Source organism: Anabrus simplex, chromosome 4 (assembly GCF_040414725.1).
Source record: "Anabrus simplex isolate iqAnaSimp1 chromosome 4, ASM4041472v1, whole genome shotgun sequence".
Taxonomy (NCBI): Eukaryota; Metazoa; Arthropoda; class Insecta; order Orthoptera; family Tettigoniidae; genus Anabrus; species Anabrus simplex.
In genome coordinates this window covers 260,024,780-260,047,848 of record NC_090268.1, presented here as the reverse complement: position 1 = coordinate 260,047,848, position 23,069 = coordinate 260,024,780, and the positions used below count along the sequence as shown (strand labels likewise).

The following is a 23,069-nucleotide window of genomic DNA, read 5'->3' as shown; positions in this document are numbered from 1 at the left end:
AAATTTATTTTTTCTTTTTATACACCATTCACTGAATCATCAAACATTTTGTCACACCAACTCAGCAATGGCATGCAACCTCTAATTCTAATCTTTTGGATTCGCACAGTTTTGGATTAAGGATGACTTGCACAGTATTTGTAATAAAACATCACTAAAATACAGACATCTCAATATTTTAATCTTGTTTTTATAGAACTAAAGCTATAAATTTATATTTCCTTTTTATACAACAGTCACTGAAACAACGAACATTGTGTGACACCAACACAGCATGGCATGCAATGTATTATTTCCAATGCTGAAAATATTTTTATTGCTTTCCAAGATGTTAAGATGTTACTCCAATTTCAATCCTATCCTTTTCACTAAGGATGATATGGCAAAGAATGGATCTTCGAAAGTTCTTGGATTGTTTCGTTTTGCAAGTTTCCATTCTGGTGTAATGTCAGGAAGCTTGAATTTATGGCCTTTTGTTTCTGTAGCAGAAGAACATGCACCTCTCCTTTGAACATTCTTTTCAATTTTGCTTCTTCTCTTCTCCATTTCATGGAACTTAATCAGCGAAATCTTCATATTCTCAGTTTCCAAAATAACCTGAAATGGATAAGATTACATCATAATGATGAGTCATGTTCTCCTAGAAATGCCTTTTACCATTTTTGTATATACACTAAAGTTGTTTAGTGAAAAAAGTTAAAATTCTACGAACGGTCTAAATTAAAAGATCAAGTAAAATCTTGATTAGTGGAGACATACCAAGCCAACATGACTGTGCATGGTAAGGCAGCATTACTTACCACTCACTGAAGTGAGCATGTGGTTCCCATCTGTCATTTTCCTAAGCCCTCATTCTCCTACGACAAGATGTGATAAAACTAGGAATACAAAATTAAGAAAGTTGGCTCCAAATGATGGACTACAGGATAAGTAGGATTGCTTACAAATTCTCACTCATGGGAGAGATACAACCCAACCTTATGAACTAGATGGCTGAGAGACTGCTGTGTGCTATTTGTGAGAGTATTTCCTTTCTGCATAATTCTTTGTATGACTGCTTACAAGTATCGGTATGATCAACAATGAAATCGATTACCAGTACTGTGAAATTTCAATGACAAAGTGGCTGATGCTATAAAATGACCAGTAGGAAAATAATGTAACAGCCAACAGTTTCAACAGCAAGCCCCCTAAATAAAATCTGAAATCAAATAAACAAACAAACAAACGAGATTAGCTAGTGATTAGCTTGGGCAATCCTGACTGTAAGCAGTGTAGTCAAGAGATCTGCATGCAAAAAGCATGTATTTCACCACAAGCCAGCTAAGGCAGACAGGCAAGCAAGTAGTTTTATGTGATATCCTGCTACTGAAGATGACCTTGAGAATAGGCTGAAACACGTGTAGTAGACTCTGTTCCATCTAACAGATGATTTGATTTGTATTGATAAGGAGGATTTTATAAATACTTTTTATTTGTAAAGTGATAACCATCAATACGGATGTAAATCACATGACCTCCAGTTTAACATGGAGTCTGAATCACAGGAACATTGCTTTTCATTTTTAAAAATCCCACATCTATTGAACTGCATCTGCCTCAGTGAGAAGTCACCAATGATGTCACTTAACAAGCCCGTAACGGATTTCCAGCACGAGCAGCCTCTAGGGGAGGTGAAGCTGACAGAATTTACTCATTCCACTTCGATGCAACTGCAGTTATTTACATGCCATTTTATTACGTCCCATCAAGATTAGAGATCCATCAAGATAGCCACTCAGTGTATGTTGAAACCTGCCCTCCTGATGAAACTGGGAAGCTGTAACAAGCTTTCTGGGGTCTGAGATAAAATGGATGTAGAAGAATTCAGACTGATGATGAGAGAACTTATCTACTTGAAGACAACAGTTGATGTATCCACAAAGACGTACACATGCGATGCTGTCAGTTGTGTACACTTTTATTTACAAACTGTATACATATATCACACACATCAATAAACCACCATTTTGAACAGCTGCTTACTACCAAGAATAAGAAGAAGAGACTGCAACAGTTTCATGTCAACTACCAACCCAACAAAACCAATTCACATACTCGACTTCAAACACTCGGCTACCACGACTTTCATACAAGTCTCATGAAAACAACTGAACTCTCACTCACAAGACTGCCTCTTTATATAAGTTGCCTGGCCAAGCTTCTAGAAGGATATGACATAACATGTTTTTCTCATAAATTCGAGATCTCCAATAGCCTAGTTACAATGTAAAGAAGTTTCTATAACTAGCTAGTGCCAAAGATCCGTTATTCTGGATGTTGCACTATGTTACATTGGATTATACATCATATATACGGGTAATAATAAATTATATACTATTATATGTTCTTACATTCAATAAACTCATATTAATATATATACAGCAGATGTTTCATGACATAACCTCACAAATAATACGATCATGATCTATACCAAATAAAGTCTGGACAGGTTGTTGTTTGAGTCATCAGTCCAGAGACTGGTTTGATGCAGTCCTCCATACCACCCTATCCTGTGCTAACCTTTTCATTTCTACGTAACTATTGCATCCTACATCTGCTTTAATCTGCCTGTCATATTCATACCTTGGTCTACCCCTACCATACTTGCCACCTACACTTCCTTCAAAAACCAAATGAACAAGTCCTGGATGTCTTAAGATGTGCCCTATCATTCTCTCTCTTCTTCCCGTCAAATTTAGCCAAATCGATCTCCTCTTGCCAGTTCGATTCAGTATCTCTTTATTCGTGATCCGATCTATCCATCTCACCTTCAGCATTCTTCTGTAACACCACATTTCAAAAGCTTCTATTCTTTTTCTTTCTGAGCAAGTTATCGTCCATGTTTCACTTCCATACAATGCCACGCTCCACACGAAAGTCTTCAAAAACATCTTTCTACTTCCTATATCAATGTCTGAAGTGAGCAAATTTCTTTTCTTAAGAATGCTCTTCCTTGCTTGTGCTAGTCTGCATTTTATGTCCTTACTTCTACCATCATTGGTTATTGTACTACCCAAGTAACAATATTCATTTACTTCCTTCAAGACTTCATTTCCTAATTTAATATTTCCTGCATCACCTGCCTTAGTTTGACTGCACTCCACTACTTTTCTTTTGGTCTTATTTATTTTCATCTTGTACTCCTTACCGAAGACTTCGTCCATACCATTCAGCAGCTTCAAGATCTTCTGCAGTCTCAGATAAAATAACATCATCGGCAAATCTCAAGATTTTGATTTCCTCTCCTTGGATTGTGATTCCCTTTCCAAATTCTTCTTTGACTTCCTTTACTGTCTGTTCTATGTAAACATTGAAAAGGAGGGGGGACAAACTGCAGATTGACTTTTATACAGATTGTACATAATGCTTAGTTCTCGGTATCTGATCCCAATCACCTTCAAAATCTTAAATAGCTTGGTCCAATCAACATTATCGAATGCCTTTTCTAGATCTACAAATGCCATGTACGTGGGCTTCTCCTTGATTCGATCCTCTAAGATCAGACATAAAGTCAGGATTGCTTCACGTGTTCCTACATTTCTTCTGAAGCCAAATTGATCTTCTCCCAAGTTAACTTCAACTTGTTTTTTTATTCTTCTGTAAATAATAAGTGTTAAGTGTTAAAATACTAAACTAATGGTGCAGTAGTTTTCACACCTGTCAGCACCGGCTTTCTTGGGAATAGGTATAACAACATTCTGACGAAAATCGGATGGGACTTCTCCTGTCTCATACATCTTGCACACTAAATGGAATAACCTTGCCATGCTGGTTTCTCCTAATGCAGTCCGTAATTCAGAGGGAATGTCATCAATTCCAGGTGCCTTGTTCCTATTTAGATCGCTCACTGCTCTGTCAAACTCTGACCTCAAAATTGGATCTCCCATTTCATCAGCATCAACAGCCTCTTCTTGTTCCAGAACCAAATTATCTACATCTTTACCTTGATACAACTGTTGGGTATGTTCCTGCAATCTTTTTGCTTTGTCTTCTTTCCCTAGAAGTGGCTTTCCATCTGAGCTCTTAATATTCATACACCTAGATTTCCTTTCTCCAAAAGTTTCCTTGATTTTCCTGTATGCAGCATCTACCTTTCCTAGGACCATACAACCTTTGACATCCTTGCACTTTTCCTTTTCTTCCTTAGCTACCTTGCACTTTCTATCCACTTCATTTTTTAATCGTCTGTATTCTTTTCTGCCCTCTTCATTTCTAGCATTCTTGTATTTTCCTCGTTCTTCAATCAGGTCTAATATCTCCTGAGGTATATATTGATTCTTAGTTGATCTTTTCTTCCTTCGTAACATATCTTCAGCAGCCCTACTGACTTCATTTTTCATGACTATCCACTCTTCCTCTTTTGCGTTTCCTTCAGCCCTTTCATTTAGTCCTTGCACAACACGTTCCTTGAAACAATCCCTTACTCTCTTTTCTTTCAACTTGCCTACATCCCATCTTTTTGCATTCTTTCCTTTCTTCAATTTCTTCAGCTTCAGATGGCATTTCATGACCAACAAGTTGTGGTTAGAGTCCACGTCTACTCCTGGGAGTTTTGCAATCCAACACCTGGTTTCTGAATCTCTGCCTAATCATAATGAAGCCTATTTGATACCTTCCAGTGTCTCCAGGTCTTGTCCACGTATACAGCCGTCGTTTGTGGTTTTTGAATGAAGTTTATTCCTTTGTCCCAATCCAAATTCTCCTACTGTATTACCTTTTCTTCCTTGGCCTACCCCTGTATTCCAGTCTCCCATCACAATTAGATTCTCGTCATCTTTTACATATTGTATTCTTGCAAATTCCTCATCATCCGCTGAGTTAGTAGGCATATAGACCTGCACTATTGTGGTGGGCATTGGTTTGGTGTCTATCTTGACACAATAATTTTTTCACTATGCTGGTCGTAGTAGCTTACCCGCTGCCCTATTTTCTTATTCATTATTAAACCAACTCCTGCATTTCCCCTGTTTGATTTTGTGTTGATAATTCGGTAGTCGCCTGACCAAAACACCTGTTCTTCCCGCCAACGTACTTCACTTATACCAACTACATTTAACTTTAGTCTATCCATCTCCCTTTTCTGATTCTCTAATCTACCACAACGATTCAAACTTCTAACATTCCATGCTCCGACTCGCAAAATGTCAGTATCCATCTTCCTGATGATCGCCGCCTCTCATGTAGTCCCCACCCGGAGATCCGGATGGGGGACTAGTTTACATCCGGAATATTTTGCCCGGGAGGAAGCCATCATCAGTACATCATTCATACAGAGAGTGCTGCATGTCCTCGGGAGTTAGTTACGGCTGTAGTTTCCCGTTGCTTTCAGCCGTGTAGCAGTATCAACACAGCTAAGCCATGTTGAGCATTATTACAAGGCCATATCAGTCAATCATCTAGACTGCCGCCCTTGCAACTTCCGCAAGGCTGCTACCCCCCTTTCGATGAACCATCCCTTAGTCTGGTCTCTCAACAGATACCCATCTGATATGGTTGCACCTGCGGCTCGGCTATCTGCTTCATTGGGACACGCAAGCCTCCCCACCGCGGCAAGGTCACATGGTTCGCAGGGGAGGAGTCCGGACATAACTACGTAAATATTAATAATATTAATGTATATGGTTGTAAACACTTCATAGCCATACCTCACAAGTAATAATAATAATAATAATAATAATAATAATAATAATAATCAATATTTGCATTATTTACCCATGGATTAATGAATATTGTTTGCAAGTTATATTAGTCTATTACATTTGCATCACAGTGTATGGAGATAAAGATTGTCCTCGTCTCCTTTTCTATTGCTACCTCATCTGATGCTGACTTGTCATGTGCTTATCCATATCTTTTTATGTAAGACTAAATTTGTTGCTTCTATGTATTATATTATGAACTACATGAGAATACAATGAATATATCTAATCTTTTTACTATTTGCTTTACATCGCACAAACACAGATAGGTCTTAGGCGAGAATGGGGTAGGTAGGGCTGGGAGTGGGAAGAAAGCGGCCATACAGTACAGCCCCGGCATTTGCCTGGTGTGAAAATGGGAAACTATATTCAGAACTGTTGACAGTGGGGTTCGAACCCACTATCTCTGGACTGCGAGCTCACAGCTGTGCGACTCTTACTGCATGGCCCACTTGCTTGGTGAAATTAATATCATCCTAACTTCTGCTGGAATTATTCTTTTTTCCAAGAAGTGCATGAAAAGTAATGTTGAAAATTGGGTCACAGTGAGAATAGCAGAACGAGTTCTCTGTTCAAAATAGTTACAGAGCAAGGCTATAATCTTTCATCCTTATGGTTCATAGTTCATAGGGATCATTTAATAATAATAATAATAATAATAATAATAATAATAATAATAATAATAATAATAATAATAATAATAATAATGTTATTGGCTTTAGTCCCACCAGCTACTTTTACGGTTTTCGGAGATGCCGAGGTGCCAGAATTTAGTCTTGCAGGAGTTCTTTTACGTGCCAGTAAATATACTGACACGAGGCTGATGTATTTGAGCACCTTCAAATATCACCGCACTGAGCCAGGATTGAACCTTCCAAGTTGGGGTCAGAAGGCCAGCATCTCAACCGTCTGAGCCACTCACCCTGTCAGGATCATTTATTGAGAGGTGTGAAACGGCAGGGAGGGACTTTGTTAGATGAAAGTGTAGTAAGCAGCTTGACTTATGCTGACAACTTTGTCTTAAAGGCAGACTATGCCTGCAACCTAATATTTTGGAACTAGGAAAGAGGTACATTTCATATATAAAAATGAGCATTTCTAAGTGTAAAGTGATGTCAGTTGGGAAGGAAGATAAGAAGACTGCCTCATCACTGAGAGATTTAAAGTGTCTAGCTACCAACTCCTGATTGTATATGCTGTGCTAAATGAGAGAACAGTTATAAAATTAACGTGCCTTACGAGAAGATTGAAATAGTTTCATACGAATTCATGTGCACGCTATGTGCAAATTGACATTACATTATTACTTGATAATTGCCAAATTAAACTGTGACATGTTTTTAAACACTATACTAATTCTATTTATGATTGATAATGCTGATATTAATTATGTGACATCTGGGACATTTTAATAACGCAAAAACAAATGTTAGTATGATTAAATCGTCTCCGTAAGACCTATAAGACCTATCTGTGTCGGTGCGACGTAAAACAACTAGCAAAAAAAAAAAAAAGTATGATTAAAATAATGCCTATTTGGAAACACATGATCTGAGCTTTATAAGGGCTCGCCACAAGGAAGAAGGCTTAATTACTACTCTCTCTCTTTGATTCAACTGTGCTGCTACTCATATTTGTTTCTACAAGGATTTTTGTCCCTTAGCAGCCAACTTTGATACTTTGCTGTACTGGGTTCTGCTTTGAGAAGCAGCCATAAAAACTTAGGACATTTTAAGAGACAAGAACTTGTGTCACCAAGCTGTCATCTATAATAATATAGGTAGGGGTGTGTGTGTGTGTGTGTGTGTGTGAGAGAGAGAGAGATGCCTAGCCATATTTACGGCGCACAGATATCTGAAATTTCTAACATAGGTGGATAGGAGGAGGTCCAAATGCTCTTCGAAGCATGATTTTTCATTTTCACATTCGTTGGGGAGTTATGAAATAAAAACAGGTGGAAAACGTGTGTTGGAATTTGACAATCCTACAGGCTGTTACCAGAATTAAATGTATTAATGGTTATGAATTTCATGTTTTTGGTCCGTATTGAACTGAGAATAATATATATAATATTTTAGTATTGAAAAGGTGGAAACGTTTACGTTGTTATTGTTATTACTTATATAGAATTAAATGTATCGATTCACTGTTGCTAGGCAACACACATAAGATAGGTAATACAAGTCAAGGAGCCATTTTAAGTCCATGGTGTAGGAAGCCATTTTCGGTTCCTAGCACGAGGAGCCATATTGAGTCCGTGATTCTGGAAGTGTATGTCTTTGTTTGTGTGATGCCTGGTCAAATCCATGGCATGAGGAGATCTGAAATTTTTAACATAGGCATCGATGAATCTTTCACGACGACATGGAAAATATAGACTCATAATCTGACAGCTGTCTCTGAATCTATATAAACCGCAGGCAGCCATGATACTTGCAAACCAAACGGTTATTTTCTTTGAATTTACCGTAGACAGGATATGGAAAAGTTGCTGTGTACTGGAACATAGTCTTTGAGAAGGTGTAGAAGGTGAAAAAGATGCATAAATAACAGTAAATAAATAAACAAATGAAATGCAATTCAGTGCAATGAAGTAAGGAGATTTGGGATGAATCATATTAAAAGGATGTGTTAAGGGATAACTATAGAAGAGAGACCAAGGCATGAACAGTGCAAAACAGATCAAATAAAAGTGGCAGTAGTATTAGTAGTAGTAGTTTTTTAATTTTGTGTGGCTATTTTTAGCCGAGTGCAGCCCTTGTAAGGCAAACCCTCCGAAGAGGGTGGGCGGCATCTGCCATGTGAAGGTAACTCCGTGTTATTGTGGTGGAGGATAGGGTTATGTGTGGTGTGTGAGTTGCAGGGATGTTGGGGACAGCACAAACACCCAGCCCCCGGGCCAATGGAATTAACCAATGAAGATTAAAATCTCCGAACCGGCCGGGAATCGAACCCGGGACCCTCTGAACCGAAGGTCAGTACGCTGACCATTCAGCTAACGAGTCAGACAGTAGTAGTAGTAGTAGTAGTAGTAGTAATACACTGGGATGGGAGACTTCAACGACATGGCACATCCCAATGACTGATGGGGACAGCCTGTAGGCATGCAAGGCAGGTGTGAATAAGGCCTGGCCAAATAAACACCTGCAGATAAAATGAGATAATCATAGTATTCCCAACGGCTTGGGCAGGGGGTGGAAGAACCAATTCCTGGTCTTACCAACTTGGTTTTATTCTTGGACAGGGCATTTCTGTCCTCCAAGTGCTACTGCACACAACTACCATGATTGACACAAAACGTTTGGAAATCACTACCCCAGCCGGTAAAATCCAGGGCCAAGGCATTGGTCTAACATCTCCTTGGTCTAGGGCACAGGATTCTGGTTGCCTTAACTCATATTTGGATCAGCCAAAAGACCCATCACCCTGCTGACTGATAACAAGAAAGAAGTATTTTGCCATTGATGCTTTCACGGTCTGTACTTATAGACATGATACTGTATAGATTTTTGGGCTTATGCCGTGTCAGGAAAATAAGGTGAAATTCTATACGTTTCGCAGAGAACTGTGCTCTGCTCTGCTCTGTGTCATCAGAAAAAATCTTGACTGTCCACGAGAAAGGCTTCTTAAACAATGACTCTTTAAATTTAGATGTTATAATAAAAGTGGAAATGGTACGTTCATTCGCCACTAGATGGCTCCCCAGATGTGACACAGCGCTAGCATTCGAAGCAGAAGCTAACCGGACCATCAGAATCAGTCTAAGAGGTTCACATTACACAAGCCTGGAATGAAACATCTGGCAATGAGGAACGTACGAATTTGGAAAACACTGAGACGAAATAACAATAGTGAAGGGACAGGGAAGGGAACTACCTACGTAAATTCATAATGGCTGGCAACCAGGTATTACTTAATTGATAGCTAGTGTCCCTGTTGAAATTGTTAGAATTTCTACGTATTTCCACAGCTTTCTGAATAATCCTGGACCTGTAGTGTCTAGTGTGGGTAAGAGCTTGAGCATCTTGGAACACGACATCATGACGATAAAGCGTGCTGAGCTATTGTTGATTTGTCTGGTTGGTTGAGACGAATATTACGTTTATGTTCCTTGATACAGGTACCAATGGACCGGCATGTTTGGCCGATGTATACCTTACCGAAAGTACAGGGAATTTTGTATACCCCGGGATGTAAAAGTGGGGACAATTTGTCCTTGGTTTTACTTAGACTGTGAGCAATTTTAGTGGCAGTACCTTTAACATGACACTCCTTAGAATTGGCAAATAAATGGAAATGTTAAAAGTACTGGAAGAATATAAAATTTGGATCATGGCAGTGGAAGAAACTAAATTTCCATCACATGAAATATACAACATGGGCAACTGTAGGACATTAAAAGGACTACCAGCCGTTAGGGAATATAAGTCATATGACGTAAGGTAGTTTCCATCCTGGGAACAGCCTTCTTTGTATACAAATCAGTAGTGGATGCAATCATAGAATTCAGGTCACTGTCACTGAGGCTTTCAATTCTAATGCTAAAATGTGGAGACAAATCTGTTATGCGATCTTCAATGCCCACTATCAAAGGGCACAGAAGGGTCCACCTATTCAATACCATTAGCTTGTATAGTGTCGTATATAACTGGTACTAGTTTCGACCCCACATACATTGGGTCGGCCACGATCCAATTGGAAAACGTATGCTCACATACAACAAATAATAAAGAAAATTTGGTATGTCTCAATTTAAAACATTGATGTAGTCTGACAATACATTCAAAATTGAAATCAAATGACACATCAAAACTGCTGCGGTTGCTGTCGAACTACAGCAACCGAACGTTCCTGAGTTGATCTGGGAGTTGGGATTCCCCATCTGTATTGACGAGCCACTTGATTTATCAATTATGTTTTGTTCAATTAGTAATGAGTAATGGTTTGTATGTAGCTTGAAGGGGAACATTCATAACTTGAATAAGTATTCCTTTTCATCAGATGTATTGATCTGTTGCTTAATTTGGTTTGAAGTGAACGCCCCTATGTTCCTCGTAAATTGTGTGCACTTGGCACGGACACCAACACCGCATCGTCTGTTGAGAGGGAGCAGTAGTAGGGTAAGGATGCCTAACTCCGTGGTATCCTTAATTCTGTGATTGAATATCGCGACAATAGGCATCCCTCGAGCATGCTGTCTGAACTCTCAAGACATGGCATGAAGTTAGCCTATCCAAAAGTGAACACCAGCGCTTGGGTCAAGGGTGTGGTGTATGGCCTACTATGTCATTTCTGGACTGGTGTGGGAATATAGCTGTGTTTCTGTCTTGTGTGCCTGTAAGTTGGGAAATCATCATCATTATTAGGTAAATATAACAATATATGCTTCGATATTAGGTGAAGATGTAGGCTTCCTAGAGAACAGTAGATTCTTTCGAGTTTTGAGATTTATTTTTGTTTTCTCTGCCTTGTTCTCATACATATTATCGTCAGAGTATATCTCCCTACACATAATTAACTTTTAATGCTGTGTATTGGAATGGAATCTGTTATTCCGTAAACATATCATTTCACCTAGCGTCAATATGAATTTCAAGATGAATTTACTCCACTACTGGGTGTGTGAAAATTTTATAGCCTAAAATTAAAATTGTAACACTAGGAACGTAATGAACTCCTATATCGTTGTTGCTGGGACAAAACCTCCTATGTGATAATATGTTTGGAGATATACTGACCCGCAGCACACACATTATGAAGAGCGAGAATGCCTTGAAAATATTCACACAATATTGCACCTTAGATGACAGAACCTACCGGCCAAAGTTCTAAGCTAAAATATTTCACATAGGAGGTTTTGTCCCAGCAACGACGATATGCAGGCCTAAACAGGAATGACAACTGCAGTGCTCTGCTGTGCAAATGCAGAGGAAAATCTGGTCCAATTCTGGTTATATTCAAAGGAGTGCAGAACATTCCAGCCTTAAAGTACGGTGCTCACCTTGATGCAATGTTTGCAGTAAGCAAGAAAGGTTGGATTATAAGCAAGCTTTTGGTAAAAATGGATGGAAACGTTTAATAATAAACTGCCTCAAGCTCGACATATCCTGACTATGGACTCGCATGGTACTCATCTATCACCAGAGGCTTTAAATTTATTGGTGGATGACAACCAGATCATCACTTTTCCATCACACACGACACATCTTCTACAGCCTTCTGTTGTTTGTGTCTATCATAAAAGCCCTGTGCGGATATACAAAATGTATCTGCATCCGTACTTCCTTCATCCGGACCCGCAAATATTGAAAATATTTAATACAGTACATTACACCCAAAGTATTGAAATGGATAGATCTGTTTACATAATACAATAGGGCGGATACCTGGCACCAGACCTCTCACAGTCAAAGGTTTATGAGGAATTTTCTCGTGCAACAACTACTGAAGTCTTTACCTTTATTTCTTCCATTAATGAGGGCAGGATCCAGTTAGACTTAGGCGAGAATTATGGCTTTAAAATCTCAAGGCTCTTTATATATATTACCATTCTTCTATACCAATATCAAGGGTTGCGTAACCACAAGCAAAAATGAGAGTATACCCGAGTGAAAATTAATAAATTTCATTATTTATAAATTACCCGCTAAATTATTCGCACAGTCAAACAGTTTTCATCCGCCAAGACACTAACTTCCCGGATATCCGCATCCGTGCAGGGCTCTATCTATCGTTCATTGAAAGCTGCTTGGAATAATGAAATAGGTGGACACCTGAGAAGCAATCCTAGAAAAACTCCCAAGTCGATACGACTTCCATCCTCTGTTCAACCCAAGATACGAAAAGAGCTCATGCCTCAGATAATCAGAGCTGGTTCCCGAAAAACTGGCATTTGCCCGTTTAATAGGAATGCTGTTTTTCCTGAGGCTACAGTCCCGTTTACAGTTTCTGATAGAAATTCAAACAGAAACAGTGGGGGTGAATCATGCCTTCAAATTCCATCCTGCGATCCATCTACTTTTCCTACCACTCATAGGAAAGCACAGTCGGCTAAAATCGACACTAAAGGCGTAGGCCTACCTTCTACAGAGAACTCTAAACCGGGTCCCTCTCACAGTCCTGACACTTCGGAATTGAGCAGCGCGGAGCAATATATCAGCGATGACAACTCCACTTGCACTCCATTTGTGAAAGACATTACGCTCATGACTTAAAAAAGGCACCGGTGCATAATGGATTCAGTGTTGTTTCTGCTTGAGGTGGTACCTAGTGTCAAAACTTTTCATTTTTAGGTTCCGTATTGAATCGAGATTTACATTTAAAATTGTTAGGTATGGGGATCCACCAATCCAATACAAGAAATAGTGATAATTATAAGGCCATCACATATTCATTTTATTTGGGACCGGTTTCAGCAATAGGGTATGCCATCATCAGCCTAGGATATAAGACAAAGACAATGGACATAGAATACATTACATTTCTTAAAATTATATACTTTTTAAAATGTACGTGCTTGAACTAAATTACTTTACATATGTACACGGGTTTTTATCATTAAAATTGAATATAGAAAGGTGTACACCAAAATATTTGTACAGTTAAAATAACAAAAGCGGAATTAGCTTTTTTCACATTGTAAGAACAATTTGGTTGTAGCTACTATGTAGTCATAATGGTATATATGAATTTGAGTTTCTTACTTCAGTAATAACATTAGCAGCCATTATAGATAGGTTGATGGAATAGTAACAACAATCAGTTGTTTACTTAAAGTTCCTCGTAGATGTTCAAAACAAAAACAAAGTAGTTAACACCTGCGGACACGCAGACCAAGCTATAAAAATGAACTTATCCTTTTTGTTTACTGAACCCTTGTGAATGCAATAACCTGTCACACAGAAGTCCTATAACACCATAAAAGCAATAGAACATGATGATGGAACTCTGGCACAAGAAGAGGGAGAAATTAAACAAGAACTCAAGATCTATTTCGAAAAGCTGCTGAATGGAGATACAGAAAACATAACGGATAGAGGAAAGCCAAGTCGAGGAACCACAACTGAACCACCAATTACATGGCTTGAGGTTGAAAATGCGCTCAAGAGCATGAAGAAAGGAAAGGCAGTGGGCATAGATGAACTAAGTGCAGATATGCTGAAAGCAGCGGGAATTCCAGGAATTCAGTGGCTCTACAGACTGCTCAACAAGATATGGGAGGAAAATACTATTCCTGGGGATTGGAAGATGGGCATCATTGTACCTCTGTTCAAGAAAGGAAACCGACGAAAATGTACTAATTACCGTGGTATCACACTACTGTCTCATGTCCTGAAAATATTGGAAAAAATAATAGAGATCAGAATCAGAGATATTGTTGAACCAATTTTGGAAGAAGAGCAGTATGGTTTCAGACCAGGAAGGTCAACTACAGACCTTATATTTGCTTTTAGGATGCTAATGGAAATATACTGGAAGAAGAACAAGCATTTATTTCTAATATTTTTGGACATTGAGAAAGCATACGACATTGTACCAAGGGAAAGAATTTGGCAATGCATGAAAGAACTTCAAGTGCGAGACAGCCTCATAGACAAAGTGAAAATGTTGTATAGTGGGAATAGAAGCTGTATTCAAGTAGGATGTGGTTTGTCGGATTGGTTTGAAACAAAGAGAGGAGTGCAGCAGGGCAGCTCATTGTCACCACTTCTATTTATTATTGTAATGGATGTAGTAATGAAATCTATTAAAAGGAAAGAACATGGAGATATCAAGGCCTTCACACTTGCAGATAATGTTGCGATCTGGAGTGACTCAGAAGAGGAATTGGGAGAGAGAATGCAAAGCTGGAATGAGGAGTTTAAGAAATATGGTTTAAACATCAGCAAGACCAAAACGGTGGTGATGAAAGTGTGTGGGGAAGGAGCAGAACCAATAGTCATGTTAAATGAAGCCCAACTGGACAGCGTTCCAGTTTTCAAATACTTGGGTAGCATTATATCAAACGACAGCCTAGCAAAACATGAGGTGAACAATCGAATCAATAAGGCAACACAATTTTACCACCAGGTAAGACATCTGCTGTGGGATGAGCAAATACCCATGAAAACAAAAATGACATTGTACAAGTCCTATTATACACCAATTCTTACATACAGTCTCGAAACCACAACACTGACCAATAGAGATAATTCCAAACTTCAGGCAGCTGAAATAAAATTCCTACGCACTATGATCCAGAAAACCAGGAAAGGCAAGATTAGGAATGATAAAATTAGAGAAGAAGTAGGAATAGATGATTCTCTCCTCAATAAGATTCAGATAAGACTGAAGTGGTTTGGTCACATGAAGAGGATGCCAGTAAACAGAACTGCAAGGAAGGATTTTGACAGAAAAGTAGAAGGAAGACGACCCGTGGTTCATGTTTGTGGGTTACTGTAGTCACGTCCTAGTTCGTGAACCATGGGCAATGGCTGAGTGGCGTGAACCACGGGCAACGGCTGAGTGGCCTAGTAAGTGGTCCTGAGAGTCAGGATACCAGTTGCTATGGAATGGGAGTGGGCATCTAGGACATATTCTGAGACATGGCCCTTGTGCTCAGGCAGCTGGGACTATACAATTCACCGGTGGTCCATAACCCATTAGAGAAGAGATCCTCACTAAACTATGTGCAAGTAGGGTAGCATCCTGCTTCATGAATTTACCGAGCTCAGAACATTTTAAGCAAGCCTCGGACCTATTTGACAGGCGAGGGACTCCTTGGAAACAACTTGGCAAACAAAATGGAATTCGATGGGGAGCTATCAATATTAATGGGGCTTATGGAAGAAAGAAAGTAGAACTGGCTGAGTCAGCAAAGAGGATGCATCTGGATGTGCTAGGAGTAAGTGATATTCGGGTAAGGGGAGATAATGAGGAAGAGATAGGAGATTATAAAGTGTACTTGACGGGTGTTAGAAAGGGAAGGGCAGAGTGTGGGGTAGGGCTCTTTATCAGGAATACCATTGCACGCAACATAGTTTCTGTTAGGCACGTAATGAGTGAATGATGTGGGTAGATTAGTCAGTTGGAGGAATCAGGACAAGAATTGTGTCCGTGTATTCACCATGTGAGGGTGCAGACGAGGATGAAGTTGACAAGTTTTATAAAGCATTGAGTGACATCGTGGTCAGGGTCAACAGCAAGGATAGAATAGTGCTAATGGGCGATTTCAATGCGAGAGTTGGGAATAGAACTGAAGGATACGAAAGGGTGATTGGTAAATGTGGGGAAGATATGGAAGCTAATGGGAATGGGAAGCGTTTGCTGGACTTCTGTGCTAGTATGGGTGTAGCTGTTACGAATACATTCTTCAAGCATAAGGCTATTCACCGCTACACATGGGAGGCTAGGGGTACCAGATCCATAATAGACTATATCTTAACAGACTTTGAATTCAGGAAATCTGTTAGGAATGTACGAGTTTTTCGCAGATTTTTCGATGATACAGACCACTATCTGATCTGTAGTGAACTAAGTATCTCTAGGCCTAGGGTAGAGAAAGTGAAATCTGTCTGCAAACGAATAAGGGTAGAAAATATCCAGGACGAGGAAATTAGACAGAAGTACATGGATATGATTAGTGAGAAGTTTCGAACAGTAGCCAGTAAGCAGGTTCAGGATATAGAAAGTGAATGGGTGGCATACAGGGATGCTGTAGTAGAAAGAGCAAGGGAATGCCCAGGAACAACTGTGTGTAAAGATGGGAAAAGGCGAACATCTTGGTGGAATGATGAAGTGAGAGCAGCCTGTAAATGTAAAAAGAAAGCTTATCAGAAATGGCTCCAAACAAGGGCCGAGGCAGACAGGGATTTGTATGTAGATGAAAGAAACAGAGCGAAACAAATAGTTGCTGAATCCAAAAAGAAGTCATGGGAAGATTTTGGTAATAACCTGGAAAGGCTAGGTCAAGCAGCAGGGAAACCTTTCTGGACAGTAATAAAGAATCTTAGGAAGGGAGGGAAAAAAAGGAAATGAACAGTGTTTTGAGTAATTCAGGTGAACTCATAATAGATCCCAGGGAATCACTGGAGAGGTGGAGGGAATATTTTGAACATCTTCTCAATGTAAAAGGAAATCATCCTGGTGGTGCTGCAAACAGCCAAGCTCATGGGAAGGAGGAAAATGATGGTGAAATTATGCTTGAGGAAGTGGAAAGGATGGTAAATAAACTCCATTGCCCTACAGCAGCAGGAATAGATGAAATTAGACCTGAAATGGTGAAGTATAGTGGGAAGGCAGGGATGAAATGGCTTCATAGAGTAGTAAAATTAGCGTGGAGTGTTGGTAAGGTACCTTCAGATTGGACAAAAGCAGTAATTGCACCTATCTATAAGCAAGGGAACAGGAAGGATTGCAACAACTATCGGGGTATCTCATTGATTAGTATACCAGGCAAAGTATTCAATGCTATTGAATATTGAATTTTCACGACCTAACATCTCTTCAACACGTAGTAAACGTACGTAACACGACCTAATAGGTTGAAAGTCGGTTTTGATTATTCAATGGCATCTTGGAAGGAAGGGTGTGATCAGTTGTTGAGAGGAAGTTGGATGAAAACCAGTGTGGTTTCAGACCACAGAGAGGCTGTCAGGATCAGATTTTCAGTATGCGCCAGGTAATTGCGGGAGGAATAGGCAGTTGTGTTTATGTTTCGTAGATCTAGAGAAAGCATATGACAGGGTACCGAGGGAAAAGATGTTCACTATACTGGGGGACTATGGAATCAAAGGTAGATTATTAAAAGCAATCAAAGGCATTTATGTTGACAATTGGGCTTCAGTGAGAATTGATGGTAGAATGAGTTCTTGGTTCAGGGTAGTTACAGGGGTTAGACAAGGCTGTAATTTTTCAGCTTTGCTGTTCGTAGTTTGCATGGATCATCTGCTGAAAGGTATAAAATGGCAGGGAGGGATTCAGTTAGGTGGAAATGTAGTAAGCAGTTTGGCCTATGCTGACGACTTTGTCGTAATGGCAGACTGTGCCGAAAGCCTGCAGTCTAATATCTTGGAACTTGAAGATAGGTGCAATGAGTATGGTGCCTCTCGAAGACTAAATTGATGTCAGTAGGTAAGAAATTCAACAGAATAGAATGTCAGATTGGTGATGCAAAGCTTGAACAGTTCGATAATTTCAAGTATTTAGGTTGTGTGTTATCCCAGGATGGTAATATAGTAAGTGAGATTGAATCTAGGTGTAGTAAAGCTAATGCAGTGAGCTCGCAGTTGCGATCAGCAGTATTCTGTAAGAAGGAAGTCAGCTCCCAGACGAAACTACCTGTACATCAGTCTGTTTTCAGACCAACTATGCTTTACGGGAGCGAAAGCTGGGTGGACTCAGGATATCTTATTCATAAGTTAGAAGTAACAGACATGAAAGTAGCAAGAATGATTGCTGGTACAAACATGTGGGAACAATGGCAGGAGGGTACTCGGAATGAGGAGATAATGGTTAATTTAGGAATGAACGCGATGGATGAAGCTGTACGCATAAACCAGCTTCGGTGGTGGGGTCATGTGAGGCGAATGGAGAAGGATAGGTTACCTAGGAGAATAATGGACTCCGCTATGGAGGGTAAGAGAAGTAGAGGGAGACCAAGACGACGATGGTTAGATTTGGTTTGTAACGATTTAAAGATAAGAGGTATAGAACAAATTAGTCCACAACACTAGTTGCAAATTGAGGATTGTGGCAACGTTTAGTAAATTCTCAGAGGCTTGCAGACTGAACGCAGAAAGGCACAACAGTCTATAATGATAATGTATGTATGCATGCATGCATGCATGCATGCATGCATCACGGAATAAGGAAACACCTCATGGAATTGGGATACCACTACCACGGAATTATGGCACGTCACAGTATTACGGAACAGTGACATGTTTATGTATCAAAATGAGTAACATAAAAATAACGCATCCTGTAACTTTCATACATTTCAGGCAGGTGAACCATGATATGAACTGCGACAACTGTAGCCCACTCATGTGAAAGCAGAAAAGTAATCTTCAAAAATTACATCTGAAAAATCTATCACGGAATTAGGCAACCTTACCTCGTCAATACAGATGGGAAATGCCAACTCCTAGATCAACTCAGGAGCATTCGGTTGCTGTAGGAGCGACAACATAGTTTGACAACAACCGCAGCAGTTTTGATGTGTCATTTGGCTTCAATTTTGGATGTGTGTCGGACTTCATCAATTTCAATTTGGATCTTAAATTGAGACATACCAGATTGTTTTCTTTATTATTGGTTGTATGTGAGCATATGTTTTCCAATTAGATCGTGACTGACGCAATGAATCCAATGCCCATGCGCTGATCAACAAGGAGCATAGGAAAAATCCTGATAAAGTAGAGAAATTTTGGTCCCTGCTGAAAGAGATGGTGCAAGTACCTGATTATCACTTGAAAAACCTTCTAGGAGACTTCAACGCAAAGATTGGAAAAGAAAATAAACATAAGAAAATAGTTGGGAGATATCTGGGACACAGAAAGACAAATAAGAATGGAGAGACATTGATCAAAGTCTGTGATTCCTTTAACCTAAAGTTAATGTCCACATGATTTAAGAAGGAAGCCAAGAAGATGACATGGCAATCCCCAAATCTTAATTCAGGAGAATTTCAAATTAACCAAATGGCAAATTCCAGCCCGAAGGAAATCATGAATGTTAAGGTTGAGAGAGAAGCCAATATGGATTCTGATCACTACCTCACTAGAATAAAGGCCAAGTTCATTCCAAAACCCACTAAGAAAACACCTCTCAAACTGAAACGATTTTGAATTGAGGAACTTCAAGAGAATCAGGAGATTGTAGAGAGACAGGAAAGAACTTGAATCTCTGAACTCATACGAGTGAGACGAAATGGCTAATAAAATATAACAGGCAGCCCAACAGACCACATCCCTGGCAAAGGAGAAAAAGCATCCCTGGTGCAACAGCAAATGTGAGGAGGCACTGCAGGAAACATTAAAAGCATGTAACGAAGGGTGCTTTAGGCATAAAGGTTTAGAGGCATTTAGAGAGCAGAAAAAGCGTACAGCCTAAATCCTAATGTGAAATGCAAATAAGAGAAAGACAAATTGGATCTCATAGAAGAACATTTTAAGAACACCACCACTAAGGATTTTCATCAGCTTTTCAAGAATAAATCTAAAGGGTACACTCTAAAGAACATGTGCACTGAGAATGAACAAGGCAAACTCATCATGAAAAACTAGAAAAACTGTAGGCATTTGTCTCATTACTTCCAAAAGCTTTTAAATTGTGATCAACTTGAAGAAGGGTTATCTTTTGAAGCATCTACTTACAGACTTCAAAATTCACACCCTCCTGACAGTGAAGAAATCAGAACTACAATTAAAGAGTTGAAAAACAACAGGGCTCCTGGGAAAGACTTCAGCACAGCGGAACTCTTCACGTATTTGGGTGAAAATTTGGTTAAACAGCTAGAAAGACCCTTCGTCCACAACGGGGGGAAAGAAGAGATCCCAAAAGATTGGAAAAATGCACTCATTAATCCCTTGCACAAGAAAGGTGATAAAAAGGATGTCAACTATAGTGGCATCTATCTCCTCCTCATTGCATAGTATACAACAGCTGGTAGAGAGTACCAGGCAGGGTATAGAAAAGGGCAGTCTTGTGCAGAACAAGTTTACATCCTTAAATCACTTATCGGAATTAGGGCAATGAGACAGAAACAAGTGATTATGACTCGTAGATTTCAAGAAAGTGTACGATTCATTGGATCGCAAAATACTTCTAAACATTCTCAGCGAATATGGAGTCAATGATAAGTCGCCGGCACTGATATAACAGGCTCTCACTGACGCACTTCCCATGTAAATTACTTGGGCTAGCTGTTTGAATCATTTGAGGTAAGAACAGGCCTGAGGCAGGGGGATGGTCTTTTCCCACTCCTGTTCAATTGTGTTTCAGAGAAGGTAATCAGAGAGTGGAGGAAAACATTGTCCAAAAGTGATCTTCAAAATGGAGTGAGAGTAGGATGCAAAAACACAGGCATCACTTTTGACTGTTTGGCTTTCACTGATGATGATGTGCTCCTACCAGACAATCTTCAAACAGCAGAAAAACAGGTAGAACTTGAAGAAATAGCAGCTGAAACAGGCTTATGGATCTCTTTTGAAAAGAATGAGTATATGGATTTGGAAAAGACAGACTCCACTCACAGCACTGAGGTGGCTTACAGGATTGTCCCGAGGACCGTGAAAATCAAATACAATGGTAATTTGAATATTATTGGCTTTACATTCCCTACTTTTACGGTTATCAAAGATTCCGAGGTGCTGGAATTTCGTCCCACACAAGTTCTTTAACGTGCCAGTAAATCTATCAACGCGAGTCTGATGTATTTGAGCACCTTCAAATACCTCCGGACTGAGCCAGGAGTTGGAATCAGAAGGCCAGTACCTCAACCATCTTAGCCACTCAGCCCAGCAAATTTAAATACGGTACCTTGGTAAAGTAAACTCGTGTCCTCATCCCGAGGTGGTGCAGCTATTTTCAGGCACACCCCCAATGGAGGTGGGCTGTATGTACCATTTCAAACTCATACCAGCCCTCCTCCCTGCTTTTTAAATTTCTGGCCGTACCAGGAATTGAACCCAGGCCCCTGAGGACGGCAGCTAATAACACTAGCCGTTATGCTACGGAAGCTGGTGAGATTACCCCGAATGACAATGAAAAAGAAGCACTGGGGGACAGAGGCATTCAAAATGAGCCATAATACGGTATTTACAGATCCAAATGCATCACCTACCAGGTGAAACTGAGACACTACTGCATAGTAGTCAGATCGGCATGCCTTTATGCTGCAGAAACACTAGCAAAAAATGGAAGATATGTCAATTGAGAAAAGGAAAGGAAGTTTCTCAGGAAGATTTTGGGTCCTAAGAAAGTGTCCGAGGGTTTTGTCTTCCACCTGACGTCAAACAAGTAACTGTATTGTACCGGTAACTGCGGTAGAAAATTAAGTCCCCGTAATGGAAATTTAAAAACTTACGCGTTACGCTCCAGACCGGCAGCAAAAGACTGACTGAACAGCGAGCAACAGCTGTGTGCATGTGATGTAGAACGAGTGACGTCACAGCCTGCCTCACCGCAACACACAGAACCTAGACTAGTGTGGAATGTTCCTCGAGTTTCTATGGATAATAACTTTCCCCACAATAATAATTAAATAAAATTAATCACATCATCGTGTAGCCCAATCCTATATCTACGTTCATGCAAAGTTTCACTTAGATCCGACATGAGACGACGAAGTTATGGAATGAGATGTGAAGGCACGGATCGGATATAAATACAGTACTGCTTCGCTTAGCAGAGCAGTGTGTATGTATATGCACGCATGGCAGTGGAGTTCGTGCAGTCGGTTCGCGAGGACCGCGATATAGAGTGAAGCGGCCGTCATACTTTGAGTCCGTGGACTTTAACTCACACGCAACGAGTATGAACTTGTACGGGTTTCTTTAAACTGTGAGTGATACACTTCTGCTCCAACGGGGCGTGATATAAATTCGTGCTTCATCTGAACATCAGCAAGTGACTGTTTATTCTATACGAGTGTCTAAGACTTGTGAATATTTTTCAAGTACTCGTAATTTAAAGTTTAATGTTGTGGACAGGATTTGGAACAGTTTGCTCCTTACAAAGTACTGAATACTTCAAGTTAACGAGACTGTGCTTTAATTCAGAATTACTCAAATTGCAAGCATAACTACGTCACTAATTTACCATTTCATGAACTGTGTAAATATTTGTAGGTAATGAACTGTAGGCTGTGTATGTGAACTGTGCATTTCAATTCTATTAAGAACTGTACATTTCAATTCTACGAACATTCAGCTGTGCATTTCGATTCTATGAACAGTCGAACCAAGGACTGTTAATACAAGATTAATTTCGTTTTATTTTATTTCATGTCATTACCAATGCGTGAACAAGTCTGAATTCACGAGTGAAACATCCTTATTTTTTCCAGTGTAATTGATTACATTGAATGGTGCTTCAAACTAACAACTAAGTCGTGTGGCATAATTTCACATTATGCCAAGTGCCACAAACTTTAAGTGACTATTTTGAAATTCGACGATAAGTTTCAAGTTGATTTTCATTTTATGCGTGTTAAACTTATATGCTCATTCGAAAGCTGTTTTTGCATCAACTCGCCCCAAGGCTTAACGGTGTTCATTTACGTTCATCATTTACAACGCCCTTCATCAGCACCATATGGATCTTCTAGAACTTCCATCGAGGGAG

The 23,069-nt window shown here is 39.7% G+C and overlaps 1 protein-coding gene across 1 annotated transcript in view; it reads right to left on the bottom strand.

Moving 5' to 3' along the window:
- Nucleotides 1–23,069, bottom strand: part of LOC136871867 (abnormal spindle-like microcephaly-associated protein homolog) — a 270,465-nt gene continuing 247,396 nt past the window's right edge. Inside the window, exon 14 of the mRNA XM_067145512.2 lies at nt 1–597. Within this exon, the coding sequence (XP_067001613.2) occupies nt 340–597 (258 nt within the window). The 3' untranslated portion in view covers nt 1–339. The remainder of the gene's footprint in view (nt 598–23,069) is intronic.